This window comes from Rosa rugosa, chromosome 4 (genome assembly GCF_958449725.1).
Source record: "Rosa rugosa chromosome 4, drRosRugo1.1, whole genome shotgun sequence".
Classification (NCBI taxonomy): Eukaryota; Viridiplantae; Streptophyta; class Magnoliopsida; order Rosales; family Rosaceae; genus Rosa; species Rosa rugosa.
This window is the reverse complement of record NC_084823.1, coordinates 22068954-22090673: the sequence shown is the minus strand read 5'-3', so window position 1 is coordinate 22090673 and position 21720 is coordinate 22068954. Positions and strand designations below refer to the sequence as shown.

The window sequence follows — 21720 nt, the reverse complement described above, 5'->3', positions numbered from 1 at the left end:
TACACCATAGAATAGTGCACCGGGATTGTAAATAACAAATCCGGTAAGCTTTTTAAGCCCGTATGAGTAAACTCAATTAAAATGACTCACGTCACTCATGCTTATAATTTCTCAACTCGTGAGATAAATTAAAGCAACAACATTTAACTCCACAAAACACAACCAAACATACAAAACCATCCTTCATTTGTCTCAATAAAACTACTTGTCACCTCAGTGACGTTTCAAATCATTTTCAGTCTCGACAACACAACCATGAAATCACACTTCTTTCCTCTCAACATAAAGCATTTATCACCACAATGACGTGATAAAACGTTTCTTGACTCTCTACGAGTCTCAACCACAACTGCACTCACATCATTAAAGTAAATAAAACCAGTAATCCCTGCTTAGAAAATTTGTTCAGGAGATCACCAAAAGCACACAATTCAAATCATAGCAACTCCTGCATATAACTTAGTTCAGGAGATTACATTAAAACAAACAATACAAAAGGCAGTAATCCCTGCATATAACTTAGTTCAGGAGATTACATTAAAACAAACAATTCAAAAGGCAGTAATCCCTGCATATAACTTAGTTCAGGAGATTACTTAAAATTCAACAATTAGAAGGAAAAGGAAAATCAATGAAGAAGTCAAACAACTCACACTAAAGTCAATGATCACACCCATCAACTCCAAACTAAAGTCGATAGTCGATGATCACCCATCAACTTCGACTAAAGTAGATGATCACCCATCAACTCCCAATAATCACCAGATCCAAAGATCAGAAAACTGTCACCACTGTGACACCAGATCCGAAGATCAGAAACTATCACCACTATGACACCAGATACGAAGATCATAAAACTGTCACCACTGTGACACCAGATACGAAGATCATAAAACTGTCACCACTGTGACACCAGATCCGAAGATTAGAAACTGTCACTACTGTGACACCAGATCCGAAGATCAAAAACACATTTACAAAGAATCCCACATGACTCAAAATGTTACCCCAACTCGATTTCTCTTTCAACACGACAAATCAACAATCCCATTATATAACGTATTTCCACAAAGAGTGAACGCACAAAACCACATTCTGAATAATTCACAGTTCATACGCACATCACAATGTCACACCATCCATATATATATTTCACGTAAATATATATATATATGTAGTCATCCACGCAGGAATGAACACTAATACCAACTATAGTTTTACAAATTAACTACTCGAAAATCATTTTATATCAAAACCATGTTTTAACTTACCCATGAACTGTTGTCGATCAAGTTCATATATTTTAAAACAAATAATTTATTTTGATAAATATGATTTTGCATGCTAACAATTAAATCTACTAAATTAAACGTAACTAAATTATCGACCAAAACACCGTGAGATTTACTCACCTCCAAATCCTGCTGCGTCTTCTCTAACAGCCAAGATACGATTCACAATCGTCCGCCAACTGAAACCATCAATCACCTAACCAAATACGATAATTAACTTAGCGCACAATTCATAAAACACACTTAAACAAAGATCTAGCGGTCGGATCTTCACCCATGACCACACAATGTCATCGGGACAATCCTACGATCATTATATCAAAATTACAAGTCGATCGGATGGCCCGATCCTCACGGATCACAAACCGAACGATCGGAATCGATCGAAATCATAAAATTCATAACTAAATCAATCGATCTCCAAAAATTATTCATTGTACATTAACGTGATCGTATCAACATGTAGAACATAAAAATGGGCAGAAACTACCCTAGAGGTCCCCGAAGGTGGCCAGAAAAGGCTGCCGGAGTTAGAGGCACAGCCGCCGCCGACCACCGCCAATGGTGTCGGGGCCAGGCTGCTCCTCTTCGTTTCATCAAGCCTAACAACTTTCATAACTATCACAAAGCTTGAATCGAAGTAAAAGGGGTCGAAAACCTACCCCAAAAATCGGTGAACTCGGAATTTTTCCAGTTTTTCGGCAAAGCTCCGATCTGCTTCCACGCTCCACTACAGCCTAAGTCCTTCTAGGAGCATCATCAGCGTCCTCAGGCGATCCCAGGGTGTCCAACAACTCGAGCCATGGTGGCCGGAGAAGAGAGAAAACCGCGTTGACCCAAAACTGAGGTCGGATCGGGTTTTCATTGTTGCGGCGGCTACAGGTCGAGATAGGTTGCAAGGTGGCCACGGGGCGGTGCACAAGGTCTAGGCGAGGCTACCCCAAGAATTTCACGTCCAAAGGTGGCCGGAGGAGGAAGAAATGGCCGGAAGAAGAGAGAGGGCGATTTCCGGCATCGGGAGGAGAGAGAAGGTCCGACTTTCCCAAAATGGAACGTTGGAATTTCTGAAATAATTTCCGGAAAAATCTCATATATACCAAAATGGAAACTTTTTCCGACGGCCATAACTTCATCATACGAATTCCGATTTTCGCGTTCCTCATGTCCACGAACTCGTATCGATGCGCTCTACAACTTTTGTGAAGGAAGTTCTCACAGAATCTAAATGTATAAAAAGTCAAACTTCGTAACCCCCTAAAACGTGTATTTCGAATAATGATTCGTCCGAAAATAATTCCACTCCACCCTCGAACCACGAAATCGTACAAACGAACACTTTATTAATCCCAGGAAACATTTAGGAATTAATAACAAATTTCCAAGGTCTTATATAATTGTAAGTAAAGAACATAGGGGGAGCATAGATAAGGAAATTGAACGTGTGTACTTCATTCTTGTCAATAATGTTTATCTGAACGTAAATCCAAAAATAAAAAAAAAACTATTTTTAAACTGAGTTGTTTGTTTTACAGCCTTAATCATTAATCTCCAGCTGTCCAGCAGAAAGGATTTCAACTTGCATAAGTTCTTTAAAGTTCTTGCATTAAAGAGAAGCGTCATGGTAGCCGAGATAACCACGTTATCGTACCAAAGAAAAAGAAAAAAAGTGAGCTAGCTCATAAGTTGGTATATAAATCACAGCAGGTGGGTAACTCATAAATTGTCATTTGACCACATGAAAAAGAGTAAATATCGATGAAGCTCATTCTTACAGGAACAAACGATGTCACGTCCAACAAAATTGTACCATCTATAATAGGAACAAACGATGTGCCAACTATAAAACAAAAGGCACTAGTTCCTTAAGATGAGGGCATGAACATCAGCTATTCCATTTATGCATCCTACATATTTACACATGCCAGTAGCAACTGACTAGTATGTGCAACGACAAGATGTAGCATCAATGCATTTGTAGGTGAATTCACAAGGACATGAGGCTAATAAGATCATCGGCACCCACATCTCTGCGATCTTTTGCACCTCTCTTTCCGAAAGCTTCCTTCGCAAGTTTCTTCTTTTTCTCCTGTAACTCTAATATCCTCTCTTCAATGCTGTTTCGAGCAATCAATCTGACAATCTTTACATCCTCCTTCTGCCCAATCCGGTGAACGCGATCCATTGCTTGTTCCTCAACTGCTGGGTTCCACCATGGCTCCAACAAATAGACTTTACTAGCAGCGGTAAGATTTATCCCTGTTCCTGAAGCCTTCAGACTTGCAAGTAAAACTGTGGGCACATCATCTCCTACAACCCCAAACTCTTTGATTACTTGAGCTCTTTTATTTGCGGTCATAGACCCATCTAAACGCAAAACCTTGAAACCAGCTGTTTTCAGTACCTCTTCAAGATGTAGCAACATCTTTCGAAATTGTGAAAACACTACTGATTTGGTCAGTGGGTTTTGATTCCTTGATTCAACAAGAAGTTTTACGAGAGTAGAAACTTTTGAAGACATGGTTGTTTTTGAGGATATTGTGTTGTCATCATCAGAAGATGTTTGAGGGGCTGAGAACAGATCAGATTGTGATAGAGGACGGCGACACAAAGGACAGCAGGGTTTTGTGCGCTGAAGGGTTTTCAGAATACAAGCTTGGCAAAAGATGTGTGCACAACAAGTAATAACAACATCGGTTGGTGGAGAAATGCAAATTGGACAATCAAAATCTTCACCATCTTGCAGCACCTCAACCATCTTTTTCAGTAGCTCTGGGTTCTTTGAGACATCTGCTTAGATTCAACTATATGAGTCAGAATAAACATAATAGGTGAAAACATTTGTCACAAAGGTTTGCAATTTATGTGGGATAAAATCACCGAAAATATTATAGTATTATACGCTTTGGAAATGCTCACAGAAAGAAACATATGTCTGAACTGCACAACATTCACTAATGACTGGTGACAGCTATTACTTGTGACCACAGTGCATATGATATACAACAAGGTGAAAAAATAAGCATAAGATTATTCAATTCTGTGATGTATACTTTTGAAGTTCTAAATGTCTAATAAATAGAAAGCTATTAAATGATGGCATATAGACAATTTAATGAATCCTCATTTAACATTGACTGATTTGTTTATGGTATGATTGAAGGATGTACCAAAGTTAAACATAAGCATAACACAAAAACAGTTGGAGAAAATAGCACAATAGGAGCAATGAATTTTCACTTTTATATATGGTCAGTTAGATTATACATGGTAAGTTGGTCACCAACCTTATGACCACGGCAAGCTATTGGAAGTCCATGGAAGTCTAAGTTGGTGCAAGGAAAAGGAATAGTAGTTCCCAAAACATGTTCCAGTTTCAAAACTAACTATTTAGCAAGGACAATCAGTTCCACCAGGGCCTACAGAAATTAAACATATTGCTCGTCCTTATAGCCTATGGGGCACACCACTGCACAACACTCCTTGGGACAGATAAAAATCCCAATTTCTTTTTGTTTTTTGATACCCAGAAATCACCCTAAACCGCTTTGTGAACAGGGACTCGAAACATGCATAACCCTACTGTTTTTTAGGGGGCAGGAGCAAATAGGTAGTTAGGTATAGTGAGGGGGTTTGAACCCCAGACCACATGGGAGCAAGCCATGGCTTCAACATTCTTACGAAATAAATTCACCATTAACTTTTTTCCCCCCTCAGGAGCCTACCAAGTTGGTAACAAAGACATTTAAACGTTGTAATATTTTATTGACCACCATTAGGGCAGGAGTATATGCATTTAACAGTAAGAAGTTAACAATGCAATTAAATATATATACATATGTATATATATCCTGACTAAGCCTAGAATTAATGTTCCCAAGGAGGGGCCCATTGAGAGAATTGTAAACTAAAGTAGGAGCTGAAGAGTTTCACGGAACCTAGTGACGTATGCATGTGATGTAAAGTTGAATGACCAAAAATAAAAACAGTAGATACACCAACATAAAGTCCTTTTCCAATACCTTCAATATCGTTGGAAGGAAGAAGTGACTTGAGATCAGAAGGGCATAATGCCGAATCAGTACAGATTTGCCGCAGTCGTAAGATTATACTAAGTACAGTGGAATAATTCCGCATCATACTACCAGCAGCTATGTAATTCCGCAATACACTCTTCGCTTCTCCCTCCATCCCATCATACAGTTCACGTTCTTCAGCAGATAATTCCACGTAGCAAGTCTCTATAGTTTTAGGTGGCAATCCAATCAGTCCTTTGTCTTTTGTTCTCCGCAAAGAAATGGTTGCCATCAAAACCTGAAAATTAGCATTACCACCAGTACGACTGGAATTATGAGCAAGAAAAAAAAAAAAGGAAAAGCACAGACAAGAATCTGGCACCTTAAATCTTTGGATAACTAAAAGGCAGATATATGAAAAGTTGCAACATAGCAAAAATGAAGAATAAATCCAAGGTCCATAAAGGCCATTGATTACCTTGTAAAGAAAAGAACTCCTATGGATCCACTATCTTCAACTCAAAAAGACAGAAGATTTCTATAATGAACAATGGATAAATACATCCAAGGTCACTGAAGGCCTTTGATTACCCTTTATACAGAAATAAGTCATGCATCTTTAGTCATATCTAACCTGTCATCTAAACACTTATATTGCATAACAGTAATTTGCTCTCCTTCATACCCCGACCACAGAGAGTGAAAGATGGGGAGGACCAGAGGGGAAATTGATTTAGGAGAAAGACAAGTTCAATATCAAATTGCAAAGTCATACTCATCATGAAAACCATAATGAAGCTTAGTTTATTGAAATATTTAGCTGAAGTGTCAAAGAACAATTTCAAGCAATTGACTTTGGCTAAAACCCAATATGATAATCTTATGAAAATAAGAGTTCGAAGAAAAGGAGAACTGAAAAGAGAAACTATCATTACTTTCAAATAGAATACTAACACACTTCAGATACGTTACAGATCAGCAGATATATTACTGCAGACGGTGAGGTCTGACAGCCTTCAGATGCAAAAAAGAAATGATTTTGAAATGATCAAAGAATCTAATCTATTCTTTCCAAGTTTGCCAAAAACAAGCAACTGCAGACGAATCGAGAAAAATAAAAATCCACAATAGTATACCTAACCACGCAGATAACAAAGAACATGAGAAGAAAATTCCCATGTGATGCATACTTCCATTACATAAATCTAAATTTCTCCAAAGTTGGTTAAAAAAAAAAGTTTAAAAAACAACTGAGTAACTGAATACGATTGTATTACCTGCAGGCGTGAAAGCCCCATCTTGTTACCTTGAGCAAGCGGGCGCTGCACCAAGCTTTGCCAGTAGCTCTTAATTGAGAAAGGCTCAAATCTCAAGAATGCCATCAAAGAAAACAAATCAAATGAGCCATTCTGGATTGGTGTTCCAGTAACAGCCCACCTTCGCTTAGCCTTCAAGTTAGTGACAGCTTGACTTTGTTGAGCATTCACATTCTTAATCGTATGCGCCTCATCCAAAATGACCCGCCACCACTCAATCTCTTTAACAGGAGAGCTTGGCCAAGAATGTTCAGTAGCAAGAATACTGTAAGTAGTTAACACTATATCGTACTTCTTAAGCTCCTCAGCATTTCGAGTCCGATCCCCATAATACATATACACCTTCAATCTGCCTGGCCTAGTGTGTTCTCCTAGCTGTGTTACCCATGTCGAAAATACAGAAGGAGGGCACACAATTATCGTGGACTTGCTACTGAAACCAGCAGTAGACTTATCATTTACACTCACATTGCTATCCTCAGTTTTACGTCTTTTCCTTGGCGCAGCTCCCTTTTTACTTGTTTTATTCCTCTTACCCTTCTTACTACCGGAAACAGGCAACCCCTCATCCTCACCCATTTCATTATCATTTGGTATGCTTACATCTACACTAGCACAGTTGCCACTACCATATCTATCAAAAGCAATCAAGGAAAGCAAAGTCAGAGTCTTACCCAAACCCATATCATCTGCAAAGATGCCACCTCTTAGAGGCTCCGGTCGGTTCTGTGTATGGTAATTTGTCAACACATTGACAAAAGACCCATCACTCTTCTCTTCCCAAAACGGAGGCAAATCAACAGAATTCTCTCTGCCAACCAACCACCCCAGCCCTTCCTTCTGGTGCCGAAAAAGCTCCGATTTGATCACTTCCTTGGGCGGCTCCATCGGCTCCACCGCACCGTTTTGGCTGGCATTGTCATCCACCAGCTTGAAAATCTCATCCACAGTCTTGTACCCCCTCTCAGCCTTCTTCTCCTTCACCACCATCGCCTCCGATGAAAACACCGCGTCGTTGTCCGAAATCAACTGCAGGCCAGCGCCGTGAATGGCAGATATGACGGAGGGGAAGTCGTCGATTCTGGCAAAGATGTGAACCTGGCAAGGAATCTTAAACCTATTGCCCTTGGCGCGCGTGTTGGGGACGATTCCTTCGACGGCGATCAAGTCGGCGTCAATCAACGGGGCGAGGGCGGCGGCAACGGCGCGTTCGATGTGGCCGACTTGGATAGTCCGGGTGTTGAGGACTCTGATGGCGTTGGAATCGTAGGGGTTGAGGGGTTCGCGGACGAGGCCGACCATTTCTCGGCCGGTGATGGTGCCGGAGTAGTACTGGATTCCGACTATGTTGGCGATGACGAAGCCGAGCATGTAGGTGTCGGAGGGAGTAGGGAGAGGAGGGTCCGAGTCGTTGTCAGGGTCGGCAGGGGGGCCTTGCCAGTGATCGAGGCTCAAGAAGAGGCTTACTGGGTCTTGATCGTCCATGGAGAATTTAGGGTTTTGGGTTGAGAGAAGAGAGAAGAGAGAAGAGAGTAGAGATACTGTTGGGCTGGGCTCGGTTCAGTACCGGAGCTTACTGGCCGATACCATGTACCGTACCAACTTATACTGGTATGTAAAAAATGGAGAAATGATCATTTACCCAATTTTAGCTTAAAAATTGCCCACTTACTCAAACACTCTAAAGAGATTGTCCACTTACCCAAATACTCGAAGAGATTATTTCTCTAATACCCAATTAAGTATTTTTTAATTCATTTTTATTTATTTTTGGGACAATTTTGCCCTCTCCTTTTTTTGTCACTTAGAGAAAAAAGTCATTGGAGAGACCTTGCTTGACTCCGGTGGCGGACTCCTGCGACCGGTGACCGGAATTCGGCAACCGATGACCGGAATCCGGCGACCGGTCACAGGAATCCGGCTACCAGACTGGTTACCGGATTCCGGCGTCTGAATTTATTGCCCCCTAATAATATCCAGTAACCATATTATTGCCCCCCAGTAATCATATTATTGCCCCCCAATACTCATATTATTACCTCTCAATAATCATATTATTGCCCTCCAGTGAGTTGCATAAACTCCCAAAACCAAAATGAATACACTAGAGGCACAATTGATCAATTTATTGTCCCCTAAATTTTTTTTCCTGTTTTCTTTTTTCTTTCCTTCTGGGCATTCTGCCCCAATTTTACCAAAAAAATAAAGATTACAGTGAAGCAAACCGAGCTTCAGATCCATGAGCAAACAAAGCAACCAAAATTGGGGCAAGCAAACCGAGCTTTAATCTTTCCTTCTTAGATCTATGAGCAAAAAAAAAAAAAAAAAGATTACGGTGAAGCAAACCGAGCTTCAGATCCATGAGCAAACCGAGCAGGCAAAATTGGGGCAAGCAAATCAAGCTTTAATCTTTCCTTCTTAGATCTATGAGCAAAAAAAAAGAGATTACGGAGAAGCAAACTGAGCTTCATATCCATGAGCAAACCGAGCTTCAATTTTTCCTTCTCAGATCCATGAGTTTCAGATCTCCACACTCTCCATCTCCACCAAGAAAACCGAGCTCCAGACCTCATAGTCTCATCTCCACAAACTCATCGCCCTCGAGAACCTCCCCATCTTCCACGGCCGCGCCGGCAACGAGAACGCCGTCCACTAGCTCACCGCCACCGAGTGCCACTTCGCCTACCTTGACATCCCCGCCGCCGACCGAGTCAAGATCGCCACCACTCGCTTGCACGGCGACGCGAGCCCCTGGATCTGCTGGTATGAGTCTCGGTACCCGGCGAGTGTGCCGTGGTCGATTCATCGCCACTGTGTGTAATTTGGAGCAGAAGAGGTCGCTGAAGGAGTATGAGGTGGAGTTTCTGAGGCTGGCTGCCAGAGGTGGGGATCTCAGAGCCGTGGTTGAACAATTCAGAGAGAGAGAGAGTCTGGGAGAAGGGGAGTCGAGAGAGAGAGAGAGGGCAATACTGTCAAACACTGTTAAAATTGGGTAAATGGGGTTAAAAAACTCTTAGTGGAGTAAGTGGGCAATTTTTAAGTTAAAATTGGGTAAGTGGTCAGGGCCCCTGCAAAAAATCATACCACTACTGGCCACAAAATCCGGTATACAAAAATCAGGTATACCAAGAAGTTGGTATACCGATCTAATCGGTTGGTTCGGTACGGTTGGGCTTGTAACCGAGTTTGACATTGGGCCGCAAACCAGTCACCAGTACATCACCGATCCCTTCTTCTTCTGTTTTCTCCTTCTTAGAACTCTTCGACCCACATGGTTATGGGTCTCTCCAGTCTCCATACCACACACAGTGATGGAAGAGTGATTGTGGTGAAGGGAGAAGCAATGCAACCTCAGATCTGCAATCTCTGCTAAAATCAAACAAAAGTTTCAAACTTTATCCATCTATAAAGCATCATTCTCTGAATTCTAACAACACCTCATCTGGGTGTTCACCAAATTTCACAACTAACAAAACCCGAGACGCAAAGAAACAAAAGACCAAAACTTTACTCAACACCAACTAAACCCAAAACTAGATTTTTCCTCCCAGTAAAAAAAATCAACATAAGCAAGAAAAGAAACTTACTTGAAGTAAAAGATAGATCCAGGGCCGAGTTTGAATTAGATTCTGGGAAGAGAGCAGAGTCTGAGAGAAGCACTTTACAGGATGCTATTTTTCAAGAAGAAGAAGATAAGAAACAGAAGAGATGGGAAAGAAGAAGAAGAGAAATAGGAGACGGGGAAAGAAAGAAAAAGAAGTAAGAAGAAAGAAGAAAGAGAAGAGAGAAATGAATAAAAAACTAAAAAGAAGAAGACAAGAAGAGAGACAGAAAGAGACGGCAAAAGAAAGAAAAAGAAGAAAGAAGAAAGAAGAAAGAGGAGAGAAGAAGTGTCCAGAAAGAAGAGAAGAATAAAATATTAAAAAAATATGAGTATTATACATGAGTTCGGTACAATACGGTATACCCGTATATATGAAAATTAAAAACATTACCGTACCGTGTATGTGGAGTCGGTACGGTTATATCATACCAAGACTTCGGTTACCGACAGTGTCGGTTACCAACTTCTTTGGTTCGGCTCGGATTCGGTTGGTTGGTTTGTCTTTGTTGAAAATGCCAACCCTACTCATTTTAGTTTTTGGGGAATTATTATTTCAATATATACCAATCCAATCTCTCTCCATTTATATTTGATCCATGAGTTTCTCCATTCCAAATTGGGAAAATTTCGCAAACAGTACACCAAGTAAAGGCCACTAATAATTCTTATACATAAAGTTCCAAACCAAACATTTCGGTACACGAAATCTGAAACTCGACCCACTATCAGTACACGACGTCAATTTTTTACACCAAAATGTCCATTATGCCCTCAGTTTTTTTTTTTTTTTTAATAATTTTTTTTTCTGTTAATTTTTTTTCCTTCATTTTTATCTCTTTCTTCTTCCTTGCTCACTTCCTCGCTTCCAACGCCGCCCTTGCCCTCCAATTGAACGCCCATTCCTCCACCCGAGAACAGGTTCTGCTCTAAATTTAGTAGCTGGGTTTTTGAATTTGATTGTGATTCTTGTGTACAACTCTGAATTGTTGCATATCTTGTTCAAAGTTTGGATCTTTCTTATCTGGGCGTGTTGCTTTTAATTCGAATTAGGAGGTTTCTCTATCTGGGTCTTTGATTTTGAAGCAGGAGTTAGATTTTCCCATTGTTTCTCTCTCTCTCTCTCTCTCTCTCTCTCACTTCTTCTCACTCTAAAAACTCTCACACACTCTCTCTCTCTCTATACGAGACAAATTGTGGTGTAGCTGTGGCTATTGCAAATTGTGTTAAAGTTCAGGGATTTTTCCTTGTTTTTGGTCCTGGTTGAGTTTCATGGTTGTAGGTGATCAGTGCCTTTTTATGTTTCCTTTGTTGATATAGTTCCTGGTTGTACTTGTGGATAGGCCCAGTTGAGAGAGGTGACATTGCAGGAGGAAAATGCTGCATATGAAAAGGCTATATCAAACTGTGAAAGTAAAATACAGGAGAAGATTGAGGAAGCGGAGTTACTTAGGAGGAAGTTAGAGGTGAGATTTATGGTCCTACAGCTTATATTTGTAACTCAGCCAATATTTAGTCATGTGAAAAGTTCCCATGATGCTTGGAACTGTGTATCTGATTGGTGTGCCTTCTTCTAGTGATTGTAATTTGTAATTCAGAAGTTTAGACTTGAAAAGAAATATGTCTTATAATGTTGAGGATATGCGTTGTAGTTTGTTGAAATTGATGAATATTGTTATCAGGAATTGGAGGACACTGAAAAGAATTTGAGAGATGAGCTGGAATGCACAAACAGCATTGGATACCAGTCGATCTCGCGGATCAGATGAAGCTGTTGGCAACTCCAAAACATCAGTTGAAACTGGAGATGACATGGAATCATCAAAGAAAGCTATACTAGACAAGTTAGAGGAGAGGAAAAGAGAATTGGTTCATTGCTCTTTCTTTTGATCTTAAAATTTTCTCACATCTTGTTCTTTTTTCAGAGTGCGTGTGCACCTGTGTTATCTTATTTTGGTGGCTGAGAAGTTAACAGAGGTGGGTGAGCTCGGGCTTCTTCTCACATGAAAGCAGAGGTGGGTTTCGTGGAGCCGGAAAAAGGAAGAAGAAAGAGATAAAAACAAAAGAAAAAGAAAAATAACAGAAAAAAAAAATTATTAAAAAAAAAGAACTGAGGGCATAATGGATATTTTGGTGTCAAAAATTGACGTCGTGTACTGATAGTGGGTCGAGTTTCAGATTTCGTGTACCGAAATGTTTGGTTTGGAACTTTATATATAAGAATTATTAGTGGCCTTTACTTGGTGTACTGTTTGTGAAATTTTCCCTTCCAAATTAATATTTTGGGAAAATGATCATTTACCCAATTTTAACTTAAAATTGCCCACTTACCCAAACACTCTAAGAGATTATTTCCCTAATACCCAATAAAGTATTTTTTTATTCTTTTTTATTTATTTTTGGGATAATTTTGCCCTCTCCTTCTTTGTCACTTAGTGAGAGAAGTCATCGGAGACCTTGCCGGACTCCGGTGACCAATGGCCGACCGCGGACTCGATCCGGTGACCGGTGACCGGAATCCGGCGCCCGGTCACTGGAATTCGGATACAGGACTGGTGACCGGATTCCGGCGTCTGATTTTATTGCTCCATAGTAATACCTAATAATCATATTATTGCTCCCCAATAAACATATTACTGCCCCCCAATAAACATATTATTGCCCCCCAATAACAAGTTTTTTAGGGACCAATAATTAGTGAAAAATGAAGATGTTTTTAATTTTGAAAGTTTTAGTAGGTTTATCCAAATAAATAATCTTATTACTGCCCCGCATAATCTTATTATTGCCCTCCAATAATCTTATTATTGCCCCGTAATAATCATGTTATTGCCCAATAAATATTTTATTGCCCCTCAATTATCTTTGTACTGCCCCCAATAATCTCATTATTATCTTCTAATAATCATTGGTCTAGTATAGTGCAATCAGTTGTAGCACTCTCATTGAGCTTGGGCTGTAACAAGTGTCAATTCCTAACCTGTTCCATTTGCAGGTTACCAGATCCCCACTTTTGTGCAGAATAAACATGAAAAAATAACCAAAAACAAAAGTGACTCGATCCCTTTTCTTCATACTATCAAACACCTCCTTGCCGAACACAAATCACCACCTTTCCATACATACCAATCAACGCAGACCCCAAATAAGAATTCAGCTGCAACTTTTTCTCAACAACAAAATCCTCCACCTACCTCCCCAAACTCAAATCCCCAAGGTCCCCACACACCCTGAGAACACTCACCAGAGTTATCTCATTCGGCTCAAATCCAGCCTCCCTCATCTCCCCAAACAACCCAACAACATCCCCTAGCTGCATGCCCCATCTTCATATACCCGGAAATCATCGAGTTCCACGACACCGAATCTCTCTAGGGAATTTCATCGAACACCTTCCGTGCATAACCTAGTTCACCACACATCACCATCATCATCGTTGCGGTTACATTCCTAGATCTGTCATCATTCTCGTCAAGGCCGGCGGTCCCACCGACCGCCTTGTCTGCTTACATGGAGCCCGGCGACGCCATCATCGATGGCGGCAACGAGTGGTACGAGAACCTTATCTCGATTGATGACTGGGTCACAAGATCTACTTGGAGATGGCGAAATCGGTGAGGACGAACCAATCCGATCAATGACGGGGAGTGAAAGAAGTCACGGCCTGAATGGAGATCTGATGAGGCCGACGGAGGAGATAGCCGGAAAGAGAGAGAGAGACCACCGTCACTCGCTCAGTCGACGCGATAGGGGAAGAGAGAGAGAGAGGGAGAGAGTCTGATAGGAGGAGAGAGTTTGTAGTTTATTAATTAGATTGGGGTAAAAATGTCACTTGCGTTTAAATTGGGTAAATAGGAGTAAAAAACTTTTAGTAGAGTAAGTGGGCAATTTTTAGGCTAAAATTAGGTAAGTAGTCACGGCCCCTAATATTTTTACCTAAAATATATTTCCAATAAAGAATTGAACTTCATTACGGTAAATTGTATTATGATCACCGTTTTCCAAGCCCGAGTTATCCCTGTGTTTTCCTCATGCGCCATGGTCATCCCTAAGCACGACTTCATAATATTGTGCCCTAGCCCTAGCTTACGTATTTGATTAGGATTTTACCACCACCCGAAATCATAATCATAGAGACTTTGGAAACTCTCCCATCCTGCTATGCACTACTATCCCAATGACAATGGCCGATGATCAGAATTGCTGCACCAAAAAGAGAGCACAGCAATGCGAATCAAAGTGGTCCGAGCTCCCAATTGAAATCGCAGATTTGATCTTGGAAAAGCTTGCGTCCATTGACATCCTTCGCTTTAAAGCAGTTTGTTCTTCTTGGAAGTATGCTGCAAACTCTTACATCACTGCACCTTATTACAAGCCATTGCCTCAATCTCCATGGCTCGTGCTTGGTAATGGTCAAGAAGACAACAGTTGCCGGTTTTTCAGTCTCGAAGAGAAAAATGTCTATACCATCAAGAACATATTATTTGAAGGCTGTTGTGTGGGCTCATCACATGGGTGGCTGGTGGCTGGTGATTATGAACAAGGATTCAATCTTAAATCTTTTCAATCCTGTTTCAGGTGAAAGCATTCAACTCTCAGAGATATTCGAGCTCTTGATGGCTTTTCCAGCTTTTCTAATTTAGTTTACTTGTTTAGAGCACTTGTGTTGGATTTGATGAGTGGATGGTCATGTTACAATAAGCTATTTTGTAATCGAATTCACATCAAAGATAAGCCAAAAGGCGTATACCTAAAATCTATTCCTTCTGGATTATTTGTTGTCATTGTAAAAGTATGAACATTAGGATTTTTGGGCATCATGAAGATCATGACAAAACTGGTTGATGGGCTCACAAATAGTAACAAACAATAGTACAAACTATGAACATCACCGAATTGTCTTTCAAAACTGACAATCTTCTCATCTATTTTTCACCAAACCTTCAAATTCTATTTTTTCTAAGCTTTCTAACCTGGGCAAAGATTACCTCTGACAAAGCCAATTTACAACCTCTATAAATCAGTATTCAAAACATTAGTTACTAGACAACGTTGGCGAGTAATGAAAGATGGTATGCCTGTCCGCTGAAGATTAACATCTAGAGAAAGAAAATGAACTCCAAAATTAGGAGCTTGAAATCTGGAAGTGATTATATAGCAGGAGCATGTCAGGTTACAATTCAATATTGATCCGTCCAACTTGCTAACATTATAGACCAAAATCAAACAGAAAAAGGAAAAACAATATCAGGAGCAAATCACTTCTAGCTAGGCTCTCCAGATAGGGCACATAGATTTTCAAGCGGCTGTCAATTACTGGTTCAGAAGGAGAGATGTCAACTAACACATCAAAGTCTAAATAGACTTCCGCTGTATAAATCATGTTACATAGTGTAACGGCCCTTCCAGTGTGATCAAATTCACTAGAGTTGAATACATCTGGTTTGAAGTTCGGGGCCAGGTCATTGCATCATCTGGTAGCAAACTGATATAATGCAATACATATATATTATATTTACATCAGAATTCATAAAGGAACATCGTAAGAGATGCATGATCAGCAGTTGTGTGTATATGTGAATTACAGAAATTGTTTGCAGATACCTATACCTGTATCAGCTTTTGGCATTTAATTTCTCTAACAGAATCTTGTTTAGAAGCCCTGGATTTGCTTTTCCTTTCGATAGTTTCATTATCTGCGCAGAGTTAAAAAGTTCAAACCACCTCACTCAAAAAATAAATAAATAATTACTAATAGCGTAATCATGAATGGAAAAGGGAGGGATAAAAATAATCTACCCTTGTGATCAACACAAAAGAATATCTCCATTGATTTGACAGAATTTTACCTGGCCAGCAAAATAACCTTGCAGCTTAGTCTTTCCACCACGATATTGGTCCAGCTGCTTTGGATTCTCTGACAACACCTTTTCCACCATTTTCTCAATCTCAGCGGGATCTACAATCTATTACAACCAAAGCCATTAGAGAACCGTCAATTTTCTAACAAATTATATATTATTTTATCATAAGATGATTTTCTTTGCACTGTTTTCATGGCTGCAGAATTGTATAAATTCTGTTTGCCATCATATAACAGAACTACTCTATTCTATAAACTTAATATGTTAACTACAGAAATTAATAGTCCGTACAGCTGGGGGAAAGGCCAAAAAGCTATTCCCTACTTACCAATTTTTTGGTCCTTGGAAAGAAGAGATCAGCTTTCCGAAGGATACATCAATCCTTATATTGTTTTTGAATATATATATGAAATATAATATATATATATATATATATATATATATATATATATATATATATATATATATATATATATAACGATTTCCATAACTATCCTTTTAATGACTGTCTATTGACTTTCTAACATATAAAGGTGTATACTAGCAAAAAAAAGAGTTTATCTTTTAACTTCTTAAACTAAAGTACATCTTAGGACATTCCAATAATTCGCCAAATTGTTAAAAACAATCTAAAATGTGTTCAAGTAAATCCAGAATATGTGTCTAGCCCAAACTCGAGGTTACTTGCTCTAGTTGAAATAGGGTTTATATTAGAGATATTCTCGGAGAATCTTAGGAGATATCCAATCAATGTACGATTATGTTTCCATGTACAACTCTATCTCTATGCTTGTAATCCTCTATATAAAGAGGCCCCTATTATCAATGAAAGTATGACTCAATTCTCTCACAATTTCAGTTTTCCTTAAACACGTTATCAGCACGAAGCCCTAACCCTGAAACTCTAACATCGTAGCCTTCAAACCCTAACAACCACCAACCCCTACCTTGAAGCTCTCGATCCCACCCGGGAACTAAGATCCAAGAAAGCAGAAAAAAAAAAGAGGAGGAAGAAATCATCTGCCCCGGCCCACGTTAGCAAAAGGAAGAAGAAGAAAAAGGGGACACGGCCCCACCGTCAGAAGAGAGAAGAAAAGAAAGAAAAAAAAAAAGGAAAAGGAGAGCAACGTCAGAAGAGAGAAGAAAAGAGAAGAAAAGAAAGAAAAAAAGGAAAAGGAAAAGGAGAGCAACGTCAGAAGAGAGAAGAAAAGAAAGAAAGAAAAAAAAAGGGGAGGAACGTCAGAAGAAGAAGAAAGAAAGAAGAAAACAAAGGGCACGCTCCCACTACCAGAGAGAAGAAAAGAAAGAAGCGGGCCCAGAGAGAAGAAAAGAGAAAGAAAGAAAAAAAAGGCCCAGAAGAAGAAAGAAGGCTCGGCCCAGATAAGAAGAAGGCTGACCCGGCCCACTGACGTCCCTGGCCCACTTCCAGCCAGGCCCAGCTTCTCGCCAGGTCAGCCTGCCACATCAGCGCGCCACTCTGCAGCCACGTCAGCACGGACCTTCTGCCATGTCAGCACAGGTCAACGATCGGTCAATGTCTGTTGACCGTTTCCGGTCAACTTCCGGCCACTATTCCGGCAGCCACCGACGACTTTTCCGGCCACTTTTCCGCGCGATTTTTCCGACCACTTTTCCGGCCAAAAAATTCCCGGCAACCTATTTCAAGGTATTTTTTACTAAACGTTCCCGTTTTTTAATTCAATTTCTCTTCTTTTTCGGGGACTTGCAAACTCCCTTCTTCTACCCCCCTTTCTTTATCATAGAAGAGACCAAATTAAGCCGAATTGTGGGGGTTCGTGCTCACTCCAAGCTTGGAGCTTGTAGAGTCCTCCAAACTTAGAGTTTGTTGAGATAAAACGATCGACCGCAAACATCATTGTTTCGATCTAATCCAACCCCTCTTGGAATCGAATTTCTTGGAAGCGACCACGCTGGGAAATTCCTAATTTATTGGAAGCGACTACGCTCAGAAATTTTATTTGTTTTCGTGGTAGCCTTTTTCGCTCCGAAACTAACCCTAATTTCTTGTTCTCTTTCAGGATGAGTAACTTGAACAAATTGGACTTTGCTCCATTGGGAACAACTGGCTCTGAATATCACAGGTGGGTTCGTGATGTCCGCCAGCATCTCAAGGCCGATGGAATCCTGGATACGATTCTCCAGCCTAGCAAGGACGTGCTAACTGTTGAGCAAGCTCAAGCTTTGGAAGCAAATAGAGCAGCCTTAGAGGCAAATAAGGCGAAAGCCATCATCCTAATGACTCGTCATATGGATGATTCGATCCAGTACGAGTGTATGAATGAAGAAGACCCCAGAAGGCTGTGGGTCTCACTCGAAGAAAGATTTGGCAACTTCTGTAACTCCCTGCTTCCTGACCTAGAAGTGAGATGGCATAGCCTCCGCCTCTGTGATTTCAAGTCAGTTCTTGACTATAACTCGGAAGCACTTTGCATTAAATCCTTAATGGAATTTTGTGGTAAAGAGATCATAGATGCGATGTTGATTGAGAAGACTCTCTCTACCTTCCCCGTCTCTGCATTGATGGTTGCTAAGAACTATCGAATCGATGTTACTGCAGGACGGATCACAAGGTTTCATGAGCTCATTGGAGCTATGAATGTCGCTGAAAAGCATGACAACATCCTTGTGAAGAACTATAATTCGAGATCCGTGGAAATAGAGCATATTCCGGAGTCCAATTATAGTCACGCCCCTAAGAGAAGGCGCTAAGAGCGAAACCCTAACCTTAGGGATACTTCTGGACGTTCTGGTCCATATAATCGCTCTACTTGGGAAGGTAACCGCCAATATAGGCGAACACGGAACCGAAGAGGTCAACGTGGAAAGAGAGAGCGAGGCAACGCCTCTGGCCATGTTGGTGGCGCCACCAACACTAAGAGCCATCTAAATGACGCTTTCAAAGCGCCTCAATCAATGGAGTTTGAGCAAAGAGATGTATGTTCTCGATGTGGAGTGTCTGATCATTGGGCACACATTTGTAGAGCTCGTGAAGAAATTGTCACCGCCTACAAAGCATATTGTGAAGCAAGAGAAGCTCACTATGTGGAACAAGAAGATCAAGAAGATGATCTAGAGTGAAGGGTTGAAGACTACAAATCTGGCTGGGATCAATAGATCGCCAATTCTGTTTAAGTCTTTATTTTTCCAAGAGATGTAATAGGCAATTGCCATATATTTTTTTTAGTAAATGCCAATGGTTTAGTCTTTCTTCAAAGTAGGCTCACCCACAGTAAGTGTGATGTCTAGGAAGGTTCTGAGATTAGTGGTACTTAAGCGAGCCTTGCTCCACCGACATCTCTCTACTCACCTGGTCACATTTATTTTGGAATTACCGAAAGAAGTTAGACGACTACCATTGTTTTGCATTAGCTAGCATTTTGGATTAGATTCTCTTTGGTCAAAGAGACAATGATGTAACTCCGTTGGCTTATGAATAAAATTTCGAGTTCTTCCCATGATGACTCAATTTTGATTCTGAGCATATTACTTTTGTGACTACGATGGCTGGGTCATCAATATTAATTCAAGGACATGGAATAGCCCAAGTTCCCCCTGCCAAATGGCACCTTGATTACTGTCGCAAAAACTCTCTACGCTACTAGGTCAAATCGCACCTATGAATTGCCAACGGATTCCATGCGAAAACGCATGTAGAGAACGGAAATGAGTTCCTTTGCAATACCTCTAATGATTGCGAACAAAGGCGCATCTTAGAGAAGTTTATGTGTCTCTCTAGTGGACTTTATGTCACTATTCGAGCTATTAAATCCAATAAAGTTATGAGAGCAGATCTCTTGGATTTAGACACATATTGGCTTTGTCATGACAGGATAGATCATCCTAGTCATGATATGATGATCCGTCTACAAAAGACTTTACATGGACATCTTTTCTATCGAGAGAAATGAAGCATGAATCAAAAGTTGATTCAAGGATTAAGTGTGACCGACGCTGCTGCCTAGGGCACCGCCTCAGTCCACCACCAGCCTAGGGCTGGCATAGTCCTCATCCATCATGGTGATGGCGCCCCAGGTGATGCTGCAATCACCAACTTGCTTCAAATAGCGTTTCAGATGCTCAGGCCTAACCAAAATTTTCATTGGTTGCTTCTAAAGCCTCTCGCTCGTTTTACAAAAGCCGTTCCTTAGGAAAATTAGGACTGAGACCGTCCTATGCAAAGGATATGAAAATACTCATTATGTTCTTACATAGAATCCGTGGACTAGTTTAACCAACTTGCGGACGTTTAAATATCTCATGATGTTGGTTGACACGCAAACACGCTGGTCACGTGTTGTGCCATTGTCCACTCGTAAATGCTGCTTATGCTACACTCCTAGCAAATATCATATGACAACGGGCTCACTCCCCGGATCATCCTAATTCCGTCAATTGAACTTGATGATGCTAGAGAGTTTACATCAAAGACTTTCGATGGTTATTGTATTGGGACTGATGTTGGTCATCATATTCCCATGAACACACCCAAACAGTCTCGCGGAAACGACTACGATGGTAGTCCGGACATTGGTAATGCGCACCAATCTCCTCATATCCGCTTGGGGTGATGCAATATCGCATGCAGCTATGCTAATTCGTTTACGATCCACCGCCACTCAATCTACCTCTGCGTTATAGCTAGTGATTGGGTACAAGTATCGTACTTACGCATATTTGAGTGTGCCATTTATGTGCCAATTGCGCTGCCACAGCGCTCTATGATGGGTCCTCATAGACGAATGGGCATCTATGTTGGATTTAAGACTCCAACAATCGTCCACCACTTAATGCCCTTGCAAGGCGATCTCCTTACCGCTAGCTTTGCGGATGTCACTTTGATGAGACAGTCTTCCCGTCGTTAGGGGGAGATAAGAACACAGATGTTCAGCAGGAACGACAGGAATTGTCGTGGTCTGTCCCCACTATGTCTCATCTTGATCCCCATTAAAGTGACGAGATCACACAAATATGCTGCAAACATGCCTGCAAGGATGGATGTCCCTACGAGAGGACGTAGCGCCACCCTACACGAAGTTAGGCATGGCGCCAACGCCAATGAGAGTGGCACTCTGGCGTTATAGGCCATGGCCCCAGCTAGGATGCGTGGGAGGCCCGTGGGTTCGAAAGATATTTTGGCACATTCCAATCCTTTGATCATCGACACTCAAAATCCGTCTCATGAGTATCTTCCGAGTTATGGTTATCATTGGGGGACGCCTCAACGTCAGAACCTATTCCTGAGAATATAGAGCTCTATGAAACTTACACTAGTGTACATGAGACGTCGGATAGAAACTCCATCATGATTGATGATGTAGTTGCGCATTTCGTTGCGCATGAGTTTGTTGAGTCTGATGACATCGAACCACGCTCCGTTGATGAATGAATGCCAACGTAGAGAGATTTGGCCTAAATGGAAAGATGCGATCCAGGTTAAGATGGATTCTCTAACGAAGAGGAAGGTTTTCTGAGCCAGTAATGCCAACACCTCCTGACATAAAACCTATTGACTAATGGGTCTTCGTTAGAAAGCGTGATGAGAAAAAGAGATGGCAATCTCGCCTTATGGCGCAAGGCTTCTCACAAAACGCCCTGGAATCGACTACGATGAGA

The 21720-nt window shown here is 40.9% G+C and overlaps 1 protein-coding gene and 2 long non-coding RNA genes across 3 annotated transcripts; 1 reads left to right on the top strand and 2 right to left on the bottom strand.

Moving 5' to 3' along the window:
* Positions 1-2997: 2997 nt before the first annotated feature.
* On the bottom strand, positions 2998-8501 carry LOC133742458 (putative SWI/SNF-related matrix-associated actin-dependent regulator of chromatin subfamily A member 3-like 1). The gene is made up of 3 exons (XM_062170119.1): positions 6583-8501; positions 5312-5603; positions 2998-4079 (listed from the first exon to the last, which is right to left on the bottom strand). The coding sequence occupies exons 1-3, from the start codon at positions 8104-8106 to the stop codon at positions 3277-3279; spliced, it is 2619 nt and encodes an 872-aa protein (XP_062026103.1). The 5' UTR covers positions 8107-8501; the 3' UTR covers positions 2998-3276.
* A 2573-nt stretch (positions 8502-11074) lies between these two features.
* Positions 11075-12178, top strand: LOC133742633 (uncharacterized). Its single transcript, XR_009862656.1, has 3 exons — positions 11075-11143; positions 11566-11688; positions 11905-12178. It is a non-coding gene; the product is annotated as an uncharacterized LOC133742633 (long non-coding RNA).
* Positions 12179-15335: 3157 nt separating this feature from the next.
* Positions 15336-16214, bottom strand: LOC133707150 (uncharacterized). Its single transcript, XR_009844952.1, has 3 exons — positions 16072-16214; positions 15833-15918; positions 15336-15707 (listed from the first exon to the last, which is right to left on the bottom strand). It is a non-coding gene; the product is annotated as an uncharacterized LOC133707150 (long non-coding RNA).
* Between the last annotated feature and the right edge of the window lie 5506 nt (positions 16215-21720).